General features: G+C 42.8%; 1 protein-coding gene and 1 long non-coding RNA gene across 3 annotated transcripts; one reads left to right on the top strand and one right to left on the bottom strand.

The window, feature by feature from the left end:
• Positions 1 to 529: 529 nt before the first annotated feature.
• WBP2NL (WBP2 N-terminal like) lies at positions 530 to 12,712 on the bottom strand. Of its 2 annotated transcripts, none has more exons than XM_053406637.1 (8): positions 12,610 to 12,712; positions 8,668 to 8,776; positions 7,277 to 7,412; positions 6,123 to 6,215; positions 5,615 to 5,824; positions 4,931 to 5,071; positions 3,603 to 3,679; positions 530 to 2,391 (listed from the first exon to the last, which is right to left on the bottom strand). In XM_053406637.1, exons 1-8 carry the CDS (start codon positions 12,666 to 12,668, stop codon positions 2,344 to 2,346), a joined length of 873 nt encoding a protein of 290 aa, XP_053262612.1. In that variant the 5' UTR covers positions 12,669 to 12,712; the 3' UTR covers positions 530 to 2,343. The 2 variants fall into 2 exon arrangements, with proteins under 2 accessions (XP_053262612.1, XP_053262613.1); XM_053406638.1 differs by lacking the exon at positions 12,610 to 12,712 and adding an exon at positions 12,078 to 12,189.
• Positions 12,713 to 12,862: 150 nt separating this feature from the next.
• Positions 12,863 to 16,144, top strand: LOC128422543 (uncharacterized). The gene is made up of 2 exons (XR_008332519.1): positions 12,863 to 13,411; positions 14,886 to 16,144. It is a non-coding gene; the product is annotated as an uncharacterized LOC128422543 (long non-coding RNA).
• Positions 16,145 to 16,472: the final 328 nt, after the last annotated feature.

Consider the following 16,472-nt stretch of genomic DNA (forward strand, 5'->3'; position numbering starts at 1 on the left):
AAAATGGAATGATTAATGCTGTGTCACGTACTTCTAAACCTGATTTTTTTCTGTTTGTATATAAACCCCAGATCTCCCTTGATAACTGAACTGAAAGGGAATCATTCATGGGCCCACTCCTCCCTTTATATCCAAGATGAGGAACCTCTGGCCCTCCAATATTGGACTGCAATTGACCCTGCTGTCTGGGCTGATGGGAGCTGGAGACCAAGAATATATAGAGGACGAGGCCCCAGGCTGGCTTCACGTCATTCTACTAGAATGAGATCCCACTCCTCAAAGAACCCCGTGCCTTTACTTGATGTGTGTGTGTTCTAGTAAGGCATCCAGAATTATTCTCAGATGTTCCCTGTTCATTTGGACAAATGGCAGCTATGTTACTTGTTTTGCATGTTAGTTCTTAGAATGTCATGCCAGAACAGTATTTAATACAACTCCTTTAGAAAGAAACTCTCCCCCACCCCCCTCTCTCTCTGACATGCACACAAAAAACCAGGTTGTCCACACCATCACCACAGATACAAATATAAAGATTTCAATACTTCTGTATTAAAGTGCAATCCAAAAATATTACAGAGGAAACTATTAAGTTATGGAAAGTGGTTAAGCTTCTTGGATTTAGATTAAAATGGTTATTAGAAAATTTCACCCTATGCCTGCTATACTGAGTAATATTCTCAGTTACTAAAGGGAAGATGGTCAGAAAGGGATCCATGAATACAAACTAGTATGAGTGGTTCTTGCAAAATATAGCCCCTTTAGAGGAGAGGAAAAGATATCCTAAGAGATTAGGCTTTACTTAAGTTATATTTTCCATTATATGTGGAGCAAGAGTTCTCTTTGGAACAGATAAGAGGGGGGATTATCATGTGAAAAATAAAAGTTAAACCAGAGACAGCTTATGTAAGCAACCACAATATTGTGTGCTGCTTGCTGGCAAACATCCTTTTAGCCCTTCCTAACTCATCTGCCATCTCTTCCAACTTCGTTCAAAAGCAAGTCTGACATGCCTTTCTCTATTTCAAAGTGAGTTTCAATACTTCCCCTCTCACCCACATCATTCACCATTTAGCCCTTTCTAGTTACATTAGTGCCTAGCTCAGCAAGGAGAAATGGCTTCACTATCTATCTCAGGAGTTTGCTAGAATAATAGCTCTTTTCTATAAAGTACTCTCCTATTAAATAGACTCTGCTGCACTTGCTGCTACTGGGTACCAAGACATTCTGGACCTGGATTGGGCTGGTTTCCAGGAGACCAAGACATTCTTGCTTGGGTTGTGTTTCCAGAATGCTTGACGGGTGGGTTGCTCTTATTTCTGTACCCTATACTTTTTGCTTAGCTTCACCCCTCAACTCCAAACTACTAATTTCATAAAGCCACATCTTTGGTTCCAGTTCAGATAAATTGATCCTTTCCAGGTTTCTCAGCTGCACTAGGAATTAGATGAGCAGACGGATAGTCTGGCCTCTCTTGAATGTGAGACCTTCTCAATATCCCCTATACCAAAAGACAGGATACACTTTTAGAGAGACTGATCCAACAGTCAAAAGAGAAAGCAGAAGAGAAACCTATTACATGTTATTTCACATGATTGTAAGTTTCCACCAGGCATCCCTTTTGCAAGGGATAGGTTGCAAAAGTGTAGAGAACATGTTTGTTGCAGAGCCAGATGCAGTTTCATCATGATAAGTTGGAGATGCACCGACATATTCAAAAAGACAGCTACCGGTTAGCCCTTTGGTTGCTTCCCCAGGCCATCTTTTTATACATCACTGGAGATTTTCCCATAAGTCCTCTCTGCTACTTTCCTAGAAAATAAGATAAGCCTCCACATATTTATAGAATTCCCTCTCATGCATTAAACTGCATGGAATTTTTTTAAAAAAATGCATGGAGTTAACACAGTTGTAACATGCCACACTGATGCTCACAAGCAGAGATGCATGGAAGCAGAATACTCCTGTCATATTCCTATCTGTGTGTCATTATACGAGTGTTTTTGTTCCATACAAAGAGCTTCAGTATTTCATTCCTACTTATGTGAAGTGGCTTCATTTGCATTATGCATATTTCACCTCTCCTGTCAAACCAAGGGCTAAAATAGTCATGGCTGATCTATTCTGGTCTCAGGAGAGAAAGCAAGTACTCAGGAAAGCAATACTGTCACTGCTCTTTTGTATTGCCATGAGGAAAGTTTCAAGAACAGCGGGTGTTGAAGAGTCACCCAACATCGTGCAGGTTAGTGACACAGGATGACCTAGAGTATACAGAACCAAGAGGAGGCGGCAGCAATGGCAAAATCTTCTAGGACAAAAACATGGGAGGACAGCCCTGGGCTCTGCTCAGTTATTCTTCTTCTCCTCAGGTGGTGAATAAGGAGGTGGTTGATCCTAAATTAAATGGAGACAGCATTAATGTGGCACATCCACTGTACATGGGACGCCTTTTTTTACAAAACACATCAAAACTTTGCTCATTCCATAGTTTCAGCACACTATCATCATGCTTGGGGGGCCATCATGTTCAAATGGGCAAGACATCTAATATGAGGGTCCTCAACCCACAAGGTATCTTGTTCTTCTCTCAATACAAGTTTAAGCCCAGTACCCCCTAGCAATACACTTTAAGATGGAGTACACAATTTTATATAATCTGCACATGCCAATGATAGAATGGCACTTAACACATGGCTGCAATGGCACCTTTTTTTTAAAGGCGGGGTGCACTCCGGATTGTCTAAGTAGTGTAATTTAACTAATTTAAGGTTTACTTTGTTTTAATGCAGCCTTTCCCCCTTAGAATTCAAGACTGACACTCTCTCTCTCTCTCTGTGTGTGTGTAAAACTTCCACTGAAATGGCTCTTTATCGCAGCTTTATAGCTTACTGAGAGTGACACAGAACATTAATCACATATACTAAAAATCAAGCAAGAACAAAAACCTAGTAATACAAATGAGGTTATTACTTGTAACAAAAATTGTCTTGTTGGCTGCCAGTACAGGTTAAAGAAATAAGCTACAGTGAACATTTCTCACATTATTCCAAGATAGCATCAAAGCTAAAAGGAGAAGTGGGTCAATCAAATAATCTTGTAGCAAGAAAGTGGATGTCATCTTGTGTCAGATTTGGATGTATTTGAAGCAAATTATGAAATTTTTATATGTTTCATAGATTCTGATTTGCCTCTTGTGGATTTTATGTTATTTGTGATCTTTTCCAACAGAGCTACATTCCAAAATTCATCATACCATCTGTCTACAGATAGTTAATCAGCCTCCTTCCAGTAATGCGATATCATGAGCTTGGCAGCCATGAGCATGAAGTAAAGGAAGTGGGGAAGGTCCTCACTGACGTTTATGCAGATGGAGAATAGGCAAAGCTCAGGGTCCCTATGTGCTGTTACATCTGGCCCTCCCATTTTTTAGTACGGCTGGTATCTCTACTACAGGAAGCAAAGATGCCAAGCATGCTTACTGGGCTGTAAGAAGCTGTACTGTATACTTCAACCAGTTGCAAGTTATGTCCAGCTGACTGCTAGCATAGCAAGAGTTCCTGCTATTTCTCCTCCCTATACCCATCAGACCTAGTGAGGTTCCTTACCATAGGCATGTAGACATTGTGAGGATTAGCCGGGTTATAATATGCACTGGAAGTTGCCTCTGTTGCTTTGTTGCCACCTAGTGCAGAAGGAATCAAGCATCTTTAAAAATACAAAAATCCACACTAATTATATTCACAAAGCAAATGCTGCTTGTTTTAGCACAATTTTTAGATTAGGCAAAAGAGCAGATTCTGCAGTGTCAGCAAGAAAGAATTAGGACATGACTAGACACTCGGCAGCAGTTGGTTTGTGGACATGCTGAACAGCATTCATTCTGAGGAGACAGGGAATAGGAGAAAAGATGCCACAAGGACCACAGAGACAAAGATCAAGAGACAAGATTTTAAGAGAGAGAGGTATCCACTTATACAAAGAGTAGTCCCAACACGTTTTTTCAGGATTAGGTAGCCACCTGGAATTTAGACTGATTGTATTCTGTAAACAAGCATTCTGGGATCCTAAAACCTTCCGAGAGCTTGCTCAGGACTGCAATACCTCAAGGACCGCCTCTTTCCATATGAACCTACCAGGACCCTGAGATCATCTTCTGAGGCCCTCCTTTGTGTGCCCCCTCTTCAAGAGGTTCTGAGGATGGCAACACGAGAAAGGGCTTTCTCTGCAGTGGCTCCCCATCTGTGGAACGCTCTCCCCAGGGAAGTTCGCCTGGTGCCTTCATTACAGTGGAACCTCTGGTTACGTACAGTCCTCCTTGCTTCGGGTAATGAGCTCCATTAACCTGGAAGTAGGTGCTCCTGGAAGCGAACTTTGCCTCAGGATGCATGTGGGAGACACGCAGCAGGAGACCCCATTAGCGAAAGCACACCTCAGATTAAGAATGGTTTCGACTTAAGAATGAACCTCCAGAATGTATTAAGTTCGTAACCGGAGGCACCACTGTATACATCTTTAGGAACCAGGCAAAAATGTTCCTCTTTAACCAGGTATTTGGTTGATCCAATTTACATCCCATGCCCTTTTAAAATGTGTTGTTTTTTATGTTGGGGTGCTATTGGGTTGCTGTTTTTATTTTTATTAGGTATTTTGTGCTTTTATATCTTGATTTTATTCTGTGAACCACCCTAAGATCCCTGGGTATAGGGCGGTATATAAATTCAAATAGTGATAATAATAATAATAATAATAATAATAATAATAATAATAATAATAATAGATTTTCACAGCTTCCTTGACTGTCATGGCTATTAGAACAGGGTAATTCCTCACACTCAACCATTCACCTCTCTTCAACAAAGAAATTATTCAAAACTTTAAAAAAGATACACTGGGAGACAGATCCAACCCCCCCCCATTCTAAACGGAAACTTACCTGGCATTCCTGGCTCTGTCCAGGTTCTAGGAGCTGAAGGTCCTGCCTGAGATGGGGCCGAAGGTCCTGCAGAAGGGCCAGGGTATGGAGGAGGAGGCGCCATGTACATGGAGTTCATCCCAGGAGGTGCTGGATACATGCCTGAGGACAGATAACAGATGCCATGTCTACACACGCATCACAGAAATATTCAAGGAGGAGCAGTTCACCAGGACAGGATTTTCCCATGCTGCATATCATCCTCTTTTCCCATAAGCTCTCAGGGAGCTTTCCCCATATCAGTTACATGCTTAAACTGAGACAATTGCTATTCAAACTACATTGTCCATACTGATCCAGCAACTGTTCCCACTGGCTGGATAGAAAGCAAGGCAGCAGCAGAGGCTGAGTCACCACATACAGATGTACTGTGGAGAATGTACCTACCAAAACAATGCATGTAATACTTGAAGTCAAGGACTAAGTCTTACTTTGTTTAGCGAAATGACCCAATCCACGTTTAGCGTGTTCCAAGCATTCTACACTGAATAGGATCCCCTCCACTTTCGTGCTACTGTTGATATTCTCTAGATTTGAGCATTAGTCATCTCACCTACATGGAATAGTTATATATATTGTCTGGTCGTATAAACTACTACCCTTTATTGAGTGACATTCTTTTACGCAATCTGCTGGAATTTTTACCTGGAGGAGGAGCATATGGATATCCCATAGGTTGTGCAGCAGGTCCATATCCATTCATTTGTGCAGGCATATAACCATATGGTCCTGGTGGTGGTGCGGCATAGGCCCCTGGTGCAGGTGCATATCCTCCTGGAAAAGGCGGAGGGGCATAGCCCCCAGGAACAGGTGCATAGCCATAGCCAAAGCTCTGGGCAGGTACTCCCCTAGAAGCTGAAGAGGAGTATGTTTAGTAAGCTAAAACCAGCACATGAAAGCCTGGACTTCTTATGACGATGTCTTAAATCAGTCTACATTTAATTGATTAAGGCAAATTATCTCCTTTCCCTTGTTGATGTTTTTGCCAGTTTTGCACCTAGAGCAGGACAAAACCATGAGGATGAAAATGAACAGGTCAGTTAATGGAGGCAGCCAGACTAACTAGAGGCCAGCTACTGCTAGCAAAACCAAAAAGCAAAGCAAATACAGATTAAGCAGCAAATGGCATTGGGGGCGGGGGAGAGAATCTTACCATCACTAGCAAGTTTGAACATCAGTTGCCCAAACTCTATGGCACCTCCACTGAAGAAGCTCATCTTAAATGAAGCCTGTCCTTCCCAGCCACCTAAGACAAACAAGTCAGGTTAAATGTTAATTAAGACAGCTTCCCAAGAGATTGCAAAGATAAAAGTTAACAGAGTTAATTTGGACCCGTATGCTTCTGGGCAAATGAAAACATTTGTATTTTAATTTGATGGCACGAAAGGTAACTAAAACAGATGGGGAAGCTCTAGATGTTGTTGGACTTCAACTGCCACCAGCCCCAGCCAACAAGGCCATTAGGAATGATGGAAACTGTAATCTAACAACACCAAGGAGGGGAGGGAGCACAACAGGTTGGTCCCTTCTGGGAAGGAAGTGAAATCAAGAATAGTTTCAACCAAGTTATAGTATTAACACCAGTATTAACCCATCAAGTACTTCTCCTGCAAACTAGGTTTCACCCCCTTACAGATACAAAGAAGATTCATCTTATTTCAGGCAGTATGAAAAAAAATAGCTATATAAAATTAGCATTTGGTTTGATAAGGCTGGAGGATGGGTAACTTGACTGAAAGACCAATAAGTCAGATAAGTGGATTTATTAATTTAATCAGGGTCTGGAACTTAACTAGAAAGTAAAATAAGAATTTCTACGAGCAGAATCTTTCACTTTCTTATTCCAGCAAGCATCCTTCATAACTCGGCAAGAAAATATTTACTGAAATGAAAGCTTTTTTAAAAAATGTTTCTGAAATAAAACAACTTTTTCCTCTTCCCAAATCAAGCTATAATAATAAAAAGACTGAAGTGAAAATCCTCATTGCTACACTAGTTACAATGAAAATAATGATTTGCAAGCCAAGAGGATATGTTCATAAAAGGAGTGCTGAAACACAATCAAACTCGGCAGGGAGGGGTGTGTTTTTAGTAAACACACAAACTCACAGGAAAAACTCATTTCTATCATGTGATATTCACATGAGACACTGCCCCACATTTCCGATGTAATCACGCTCTTCAAGACCAATGGAAAGGGGGGGGGGAGACCAATGGAAAATAAATCACTGAAGTAGAATATACACAACTTGCGTTAAACTCAGTGATACAATAAATACATTTGTCACCACAAGATGTAGTACATACCTCCAGGTTCTGCTTCTATCACTCCTTTGATATAATTGGCGGAAAATACGGGCTGTTCAATGGAGCATCCTTTCACCTTGTAGAAGGGCATCATGAAGGACATCATTGGGTCCTTGCTCTTGGACACAAAAATAACCTGCAATACATTTAATTATCGAACTTATACCACGTGCTGTCTCTTCTATACAAGGCCCAAAGCAGCTAACACGGGGATAAAAATATGTAATATAAAACTACGTACGAAACAATCCAGGACAAATAACTAATTCTTCAAAGTGAGAGAAAGCCAACACCCCATATCAAACCACCAACTGAAGACTTAAGTCAGGAATTTTTATTTAATATTTATTAAAATAAATGAAAAAATAAGGAATCATAACCAGTTTTCTACAGAAGTCCCTCCACCCACTCAAATGTCTTCACCCTTTCCCTAAATGTCTACAAAATTGGGCTGAGACAGGCCTCTTTTAAGAGCATGGAGGTTCCCCACTAAGACCTCTTGCTGGCATATTCCTAATCAGTTTAGGAAAAAGGTGGGGATCTTTTTCATCTTGAGGCCAAATTCTCTTCTGGGTAACCTTCCAAGTGCCACATGCTCTTTCTGAACACTCTAAGAGTCTGCTAGTTTCTACACACTCTTTCTGTCCTCCATTCTGGTACTATCAGAGTTCAAGGACACATTCCAACCAGGCAAAAACAACAACACCACTCTTGGAAGGTTCAAAGTAAGGCCAGTGAGGTGGGGGCTGGAAAAAGGAAGTGGCATTCTATACCAGAAGTTTCTGAACAGTATTTAAAGATAGATTTATGTAGAACATCAAAAAACCCACAAAAACAGTTTTCATCTTGTGTCAGTCAGAATGCCTTCTTGTATCTTAAGCCAACATGAAATTTCAGAACAAAATAATCTAGAAAATTTCAGAATGTGTAGTAGCCATGCTGAATGCCTGAAAGAAGAAAACTACTTCTACTCTATGATTTCAACTACAGCCATACCTCGGGTTGAAGTAGCTTCGGGATGAATATTTTCGGGTTGCACTCCACGGCGAGCTGGAAGTAATGGAGCGCGTTACCTCTGGGTCTCGCCACTCGCGCATGCACAGATGCTCAAAATGACGTCAAGAGCATGTGCGGAAGTGCTGAATCGCGACCCGCAGACACAGGTTGCATTCGCTTCTGGATGCGAACGGGGCTCCAGAACAGATCCTGTTCGCATCCAGAGGTACCACAGTAATGTAGAAAAAAAATACCTACACTAATAGTATAGAAAAGAATGTACTGAAGAATCTCACACTAGCTGTAGTTAGATAAAACTACAAGTGACTGCTGTCCTGACTGAATGACCCTTCAAAAGGTGTCTAAGATGCAACTGGCCCTCACTCAAGACTTACCCTGTAAGGAGTGAGAAACACCATTCCTTTCTTGGTGCCTTTGAAGATCTCTGGTTTGCCAGTCACATCAGAGAAGGTCAGCTCCACATCTTTACAGTGCTTGAGAATGCTTCAGGGAAGGAGAAAAAATATGGCCGCATGAACATTTCTTAGTGGGCTATGCAAAACATGCCAGTACTGTACTGATCGGTGAAGAACCAACTCTACTATACTCACTGGGAGAGCCACTGCCAAGCCCAGACAGCCGTTCAGAAAGTAAAACCCAACTCAGCAGATATATCTGCCTTCCCCTTCAGACACTAAACGGGAACACAATTCTCCTGACATTTCAAGTCTAAAGCAGGACACGAAAGAATCCAGTGAACGGGATTCACCTAAGAAGGGCTTCTACTTGTGCAAAGGGACTCCCCCCCCCCCGCCATATTCCTAACTGAGGGTTGTATCCAACCATGTTACTCAGTTGACAATAAAGCTTCAATTAGTGATCAGGAGAAAAAGCAGGTTAGCAATTCCCCTCCCCTTCCCCAGCCTCCCCAAGTCTGAAGAACTGATTTTGGCTGTATAGGGGGAATTACAAAAAAACAAACAAAACCCCTTCCCCTTACTGCCAGCTGAGCGGTACTGGGAGCTCTATCCTGACAAGACAGATCCCCATGTGATGTGCTCTACAGCTGCCTCTCATTTTGCATTTTTCCAAGTGTGTGTCGAACACTTGCTAATATTAAGGCTACGGAAACTCCCATATGAACAGTCTTTGTTCTCATCAGGATACCCCTAAACCATTTCTTATTCAGGGAAATTTTACTGGTGACCTACTGCTCACGAACAGGTTATGAAAGAGCTGTGCAATGCCTTTCAATTTAGCTCTCTCACTGACCAGCTAAGAATCATGTGACTGATTTAACTCGCTCTGGCTTCCCTTCCAGCTCTTTTGTTAGCCCAGAGCCAATTAGTGAGAGTTTTCTAAGTCAACTGAATTTCATTCTGCCAACGAGGTTTGCGTGCTCTGTTCTGTAACTGGTCTTGTGGCTTATAGTGTCAGGTTTTTTGTTATAAGCGATCCTGAAGCACAGGTGCTGTGGGACAAAAAAATTAATAAATAATAGATCAAATGATGCACTAACAGTCAATACAGTGGAAACTTAAACTTGTTAATAATTAAGTTGAAATCATTAATCCTGTTGTGACTGTCGTTTATAGGTGCTCAGCTCATCTTTCAACAATGCAATAATGCTTCCATTGGCTTTCAGAAACTTAAAACAATATGCAACAACATATAAATTTGCATGCAAGCAGGGCCAGCTCATGCATGAGGCAAGGCGAGACGACTGCCTCAGAGGGAAGGATCCACAGATCTGATCTCCAAGAAATGCTTTGCCTGCTGCTGCTGCTGCTGCAGTGGCCATGACAACTGTGGCACTCTTAGGAGGCCAGATCAGCTGTGTTCCTCAGCAGACTCCCTGCCACATACAGCCTCTAGGCAAATAAGAGGCGCTACCATCCTTGTTCCTGATGTAAATCTTCACTCACCCCTTCTTCCCTGGTGGTGGGGAGGGCATTCTGTGGTTTGCCTCAGGTGCCAAAATGTCTTGGGCCAGTCTATTTTCTCCAGCATCTGAAATTCTCCTAACCATGATCTTCTGTTCAGAAAACAAACTGGACTCTGTGCTACACTTCATAATTTGCAAGTACAATTAACATGTACTTGGCTTCACCATTACTCTGCTTTTATTGTTCTTGGTCATTCAGCTGAATAATCAACTGAATAATATAATTGTCAATATCCACAGTGAAAGAAGGATACTGACAAGCTAGAACATGTGCAGAGGAGGGCGACTGACCAATAAGATAAAGGGTCTGAAAACCAAACTTTATGAGGAACAGTTAAGGGAGTTGGGTATGTTTAGCCTGGTAAAGAGGAGACTGAGAGAAGATATGATAGCCATATTCAGATTATCTCAAGGGCTGTCAAATGGAGCAAGCTTGTTTTCTCCTGCTCTGGAGGGCAGGACATGAACCAATGGATTCAAGATCTTAGAAAAGAGTTTCTGACTAAACATCAGGAAGAACTTTCTGACAGAGCAGTTCAACAGTGGAAAAGACTCCCACAAGCGGTGGTGGACCATCCTTCCTTGGAGGTTTTTAAGCAGAGGCTGGATGGCCATTTGTCATGTATGATCTAGTTGAGATTCCTGCATTGCAGGGGGCTGGACTAGATAACTCTCATGGTCCCTTCCAACTACAATTCTGTGATTCTAAGATGGTAGCAGTGTTGTAGGAACCCTGTGCCAGGAATAGGGACAGCACAGAGAAGGGATGTCTACTCCATTTGTCGAATTTAGCTTACATTGGGAAAGTAACATGTCAATTCCAGCAATAACAGGAACAAGGGTAAGAAAGAGATACCAGTATTGTGGTGGTTATCAAGAGACTATAGTCTCGAAAAGACAACTATGAAGTCTACCAGATCAAGTGAACTAGCCGGCAGGCTGGAAGAATTATTTTCCCTTAGATACAATTTGAGGGCCAATCATTCACAAGTTAAGTTTTCTGGCATGCTGCCAATCCAGCAAGTAATTTTTGACAGATGCAGGAGACTGATGCTCGCACCACCTAAAAAACCAATGGTGCTCTGTTTACACATAAAAAGGCAGAGAGCAACTTGAATATCACATCCACACCATACATTTAAAGCACATGGCTTCTGCTAAAGAATTCTGGGAACTGTAGTTTACCCCCCTCACAGAGCTACATTTCCTAACATTTTTAAACCACAGTTCCCATTATTCTTTGGGGGAAGTCACATGCTTTAAATGCATGATTTGGGTAGGACCAAAATCACAGCCACATTAATGAGATGAGCTCCGCCACAAATATTTTTGGCCAACTGTTATCAATTGATTATTGTTATCAATAACAATTGATAACAATTGATAACAATTACCCAGTGAGGTAAAAATTGACACTAAATCCACCTGGAGAACCACACTTGTATACATCAATTCACAGCACCCTTACTTTTAAGATACTTTCCAGTTCTTCAACAGGAAAAAATGGCAAGGTATCTTTACTCAAGAGAGTTCTCGGCTGTCCCAAACACTGGATATCTCCTTCACTGTAGGGGATAAATGGCTGCTCACAGCCCATCTGCTTAGTATGTCCCAAATATGCTTCAAAGGAATGTAACTGTTTTTAGTATTACTTTGTAAACACTGGTAAAATCGACATTTTTCTTTTATGCTTCACTGGCATGCTAGTCACTTTATCTCTGGTAAAGTGGCAACCCGGCCGGCGAAATATTAAGGAAATAAATGTACGCTGATCTCCACTCTCTCATACTGTGGGGGATCAACGTGTAACTTGCGTGTAGCACATGACAAAGGGAAAGCACGGATTAGGGTCACGCCCACCGAGGGCTGAAGAGGAGGAAATGTCACGAACTGAATCAGCCTGCGCAGCTGCTTACGCCTAAGGCACCGACCCTAAGTATGCGATGGGGCAAGTGGGCTCCGCGGAGAACAGAAGGCCTTACTTCCGAGTAAACACCTTCAGGGCTGCGCTACAAGGGAGCGAGTTTATCTACCCACAACAACACAGATCAAGGGATGTTTACCCCTTAAAACTTTCGCCCCCCCCATGAACATCAACCGGGCAGGAGCCCGAGGGAAGAAGGCACGGGAGGGAAAGGGGGGACGGGGTATGCCCTGCGTAACAGCATTCACACGGGAGCTCACTGCTGCGCGCGTGCGTCACAATCGCAATTCCTGGGGAGAGATTTGGCGCTGCTTTCGGTGGCCGAACCAGGGGCGACTTTTCCCGAGAAGCCGCCCGCCGTCTCCTCCGAAATAAACACGGGCGAGGCCCCCCCGGCGACCCCCGAGGCCGAGGATGGCGCCCCCTTCCCCCGCTCCACGTCTCCCCTCGCCTCGCTTCCTTAGTTACCTCTCCCCGTTGGGCGGGATCACCCCGCCGCCCGCCGAGTGGTGCCTGTTCACCGCCATCTTCCCGGCCAATAGCGCCGCCGACCGAGACGGCCCTCCTCCCTCGTCCCTTATACGAAGCGGCGCTCGAGTGGCCTCGCCGCGGCCGTGACCTCACGGCGCACAGGCCCGCCTCTCGGTGGGGCGGGGAATGGGGCGGGCGCGCCTGGAAAGCGAGGGAAGGAAAGAGCGAGGAAGAAGGGGGAAACGAGCCGAGCGCGGGGTTTCGGGGTCCTTCAGCCGCAGGGACAAATCTCCCCGTAGCTTAAAATCAATAAAGAGCCTAAACTCAGCGGCGTATTCAGATCTAACAAATGTATCCCGGGCTTAATGCCTGCACCCCGGGGGGTTGGGCTAGACGACCCTGGGGTCCCTTCCAGATCTACCATTCTAGGATTCTGTTCTGCGACTTCAAAGAGTCCTTTGCTGCGAGAAGCCGGCAAAGCGGGGCATGGACGCAACAGCCAACCCACCTCACCTCTCGCCTACCTGCGATTCCCGGCAACGTGTGGAAGTGGGGTGGCAACAGTGAAGTCAGGAAAACCAAAGGGGGGTGGGGATACAGACTTTTTTTGCATTGCGTTTCCATCTCACCGCAGGGATTACATTTCCTCCATCTAGTGTGCACTCTATACGCTTCACACCTCTGAGGAAGAGGACTCTAGTCTGCCAAAGCTGTGCCACCAGCCATTGTAGTGATTCAGAGACATTTCCTAGTTGTTGTAGCAGCTAATAAACTTCACTATGTTAAATCTTGTCTCAAGGTATTGAACCGAAACTTATTACAGCCATAATACATGTATTGGTTTTTAAGGTGCTGCATGATTGTATTGTTTTTTGCTGCAGACTAACATTACTGACCTTCTGGAACCTCTTGATAACTGTGGTGTTATCACATTTTTTTAAATGCTCAAGGCTTGTTTTTCTTACCCTTCTCTCTTTCTGTTTGCATTTAACTTGTTGCTATAGTCCTGGCAACAGTTTGACATATTGCTATATCATATTTAAGAATATGGCACAATACCTTAAAACAGTTGTGCTATGCTCTTACAGCTGTACTTGGCTCCAAAAAGTAGTGACTACCCCAATCACAAAACCTTGTTTTATATCCCATCTCCTCTCATGCCTACAGTACAGTAATTCAGATGTTAGGTTGCTTGTAGGCTTCCTGGAGACAGCTGGTAGACGACTGTGGTAAGAAGGATGCTGGACTTGATGGGTCTGATGCGGCAAGTCTCTTATGTAAATGGTAAAAAACCACAAAACCACAAATTGTGATTTTAGAAGTCCACTTTGTTTGGGATGGTAACAGCAGCTTTACAGTAAATGTCATATGTGGAGCCCTTTGGAAATATACATAGAGTTCAATTCACAAGGACAGCTGTGACTGTATGATATTAATATTACCTTTGAATCAATTAAGACTATTTTTAATACAACTATGTTGCATTCATAGTGCATGTTGAAGACATAGTCATGCAACCTTGGGTTCCTTAATGTAAAAAGTGTGTTACAACTTCAGCCATACAGCAGGCGTTCTGCTAATTTATAGTTTGTTCATTAGTCTTTCATTGGTGAACTGGGACCAAAGACAAGGTGAGCTGCAAACAGTAATATTACTGCCATACAAATTATATACAAGAGGCAGGGAAAAGTGAATCTCCAAATGCATATTTGGGTTAATGGTGGGTTGTGAATCTGAAAAGGTTGAAGACTATGGCTTAGAGTAAATGACAAAATCTACTTACAGATATTATCAGGGCAACAAGCACATCTAGGATGGCCTTAAACAGTATTTATCTGTAAATGTACTCTCAAAGGACTAGGATTATTTCATATCATTTTATCAACTCTCACACAACCAGACCTGTGCCGTGGGGGTGGGCAGCAGGGACCACTTGCCCGAGGCTTGGAGGGCTAAGCCAGCCGAGAGGGGTGGCACCAGGGACTGGCGCCTTTCCCCCCTTTTCTTGTTCTTCTCCAAGCTGGGAAAGTTCCAGCCCATTGTTGTAGGGTTATAATATATGTGACACAATAATGCTGAAAGTAGGTGTCATGTTTACCAACTCTGACCCAAATGGAGTGATTGTGTGTGTGTGTGTGTGTGTAAGGAAAACTAAGCAAATAAACTAGTTGTTCAAAGAACGTTTTCTTTAATCCGACAATAGAACACAGAAAGTTAAGTCTAGCAACATTTACATCACTGGGATGTGTCTTTTTGTCATTTATCTCAACCAGGACTGGACAGATGACAAGAGGACTTCATTATGATACTTCCATAAGCTAGAGGCACCAGGAGAATCTAGGCTACGTTCATTTACCATGCTTGTATTAGTTTCTCTGCCAGAAGAAGAAGAAAAGAATCTTAGTGTAATCTACAATTATCCATGAACTTGCTTGCAAGAGGATCTAGATTTCCAAAATACTTTAGGTACATCTCAGTATGCACAATGACAATGTAGGATTTTCAGAGACTACAGTAGGATTCCACTGATATCTGTTTCTCTGCACCTGTGTCTCTTTTATGGCCTTGTTGTCTAGATCCACGTGTAACGTTAAAGAACCTCAAAAAGAGGGAAGCCAAAATATTACCATGGGGCATTTGCTTTCTTATTACATTTATAACAGTAGCAGTAGTAGTACTGTAGTCATAGTCAGCAGAGTGCTTTTTAGGGAGTTTGTGTGTCTTGGGTGGCATTTGATCTGGGCAGATTGGAATGGAGCAAAAGATAATTTCATATTAGTAAATACCACTAGCTGCAGCAAAAGGCTATGAACACCGTGGCATTCTCAGCTAGAAAAGCAAAGATCCATATTGACAAGGAGTGTGCGCATATCTCTGCTTTTTCCTTTTATGGACAGCATTTACTATAGCATGTAAATTTAGATTTGCTATAATATAAATGGAAATTTTCTTAAAATAAATGGACCTGCTCAGCTCAGCCTGAGGGTGAAACTGTAACGTTATTCTTGCTATGCAGCAAAGTGACAAACAATATTTTACCGTTTAGATTGATGCAGGCAGAAATTGTTCAACAGAAAGTAAAACCATTAAAACTTGGATCTGGAGTTCTCAGACCACAGTTCCTCTGTCAAGGAAAACAAATCTGCATTCCTCACACCTATTGCTCCCATGTACAAAGTAAAATATAGCCCTATAGTCACAGCAGCTAAATCTTGAGAGAAAATAATTTCCCTTTGACTGGGTAGTCAAGTGCACCAAACCTTCATCAGACAATAGCATCAATGCCTGAAGATGTAGATTTAGGATGAAGCTACCACTCTGGAAGTTTTACCACTATGCTTGAAATAAAAATAGCTTAAATGGATAAACATTCATGGCTTCCAGCAGCCTTGACTACAAGCAATGCACATGTTACAGCTGCCACATGGAGATGGACCTGCTTTAAATTGCCCTTTGTGACAGCTTTCACCACATGGATTGGTCAGTTTTCCCCACAATGCAAAAGGCTCAAAAAGGAAAAAAAAGAGAAAAAGCTGTGTAGCAGCAAGGGGAAATATACCAATCCATACAGTGACTCACTGGACATAAATGACCCTTTCCTTTCCCCTTTCCTTTCCCCCTCTCCTCTCTCCATCTCTCTATCTCTCCCTGGACTCATCCAGAATTGTCCTTGCCCTGCTGCTTTCACCTGAGAAAACCTGATCCTTACCACTGAATCAGAATAAACATCAATCAGGTTTTCTTCAGACTCACGTTGGCTCTGCTTTGTTGCTAAAGGGCAGATTTTCCAGAGGAAAGCAGTTTGGCAAGGGCAAAACCACTCAGGCCCATGGCTAGGAAGCATGGGACAAGTGGAAAAC

This window comes from Podarcis raffonei, chromosome 10 (assembly GCF_027172205.1).
Source record: "Podarcis raffonei isolate rPodRaf1 chromosome 10, rPodRaf1.pri, whole genome shotgun sequence".
In the NCBI taxonomy this organism is placed as follows: Eukaryota; Metazoa; Chordata; class Lepidosauria; order Squamata; family Lacertidae; genus Podarcis; species Podarcis raffonei.

Excerpts from the sequence above, each read along its gene's own strand:
- WBP2NL (XM_053406637.1), bottom strand. The coding sequence starts at position 12,668 with ATGGCGGTGAACAGGCACCACTCGGCGGGCGGCGGGGTGATCCCGCCC. Across the intron at positions 8,777-12,609 it reads ATCCCGCCCAACGGGGAGAG|CATTCTCAAGCACTGTAAAG; the intron begins GTAACTAAGGAA and ends CCTTCCCTGAAG. Across the intron at positions 6,216-7,276 it reads GATAGAAGCAGAACCTGGAG|GTGGCTGGGAAGGACAGGCT; the intron begins GTATGTACTACA and ends TGTTTGTCTTAG.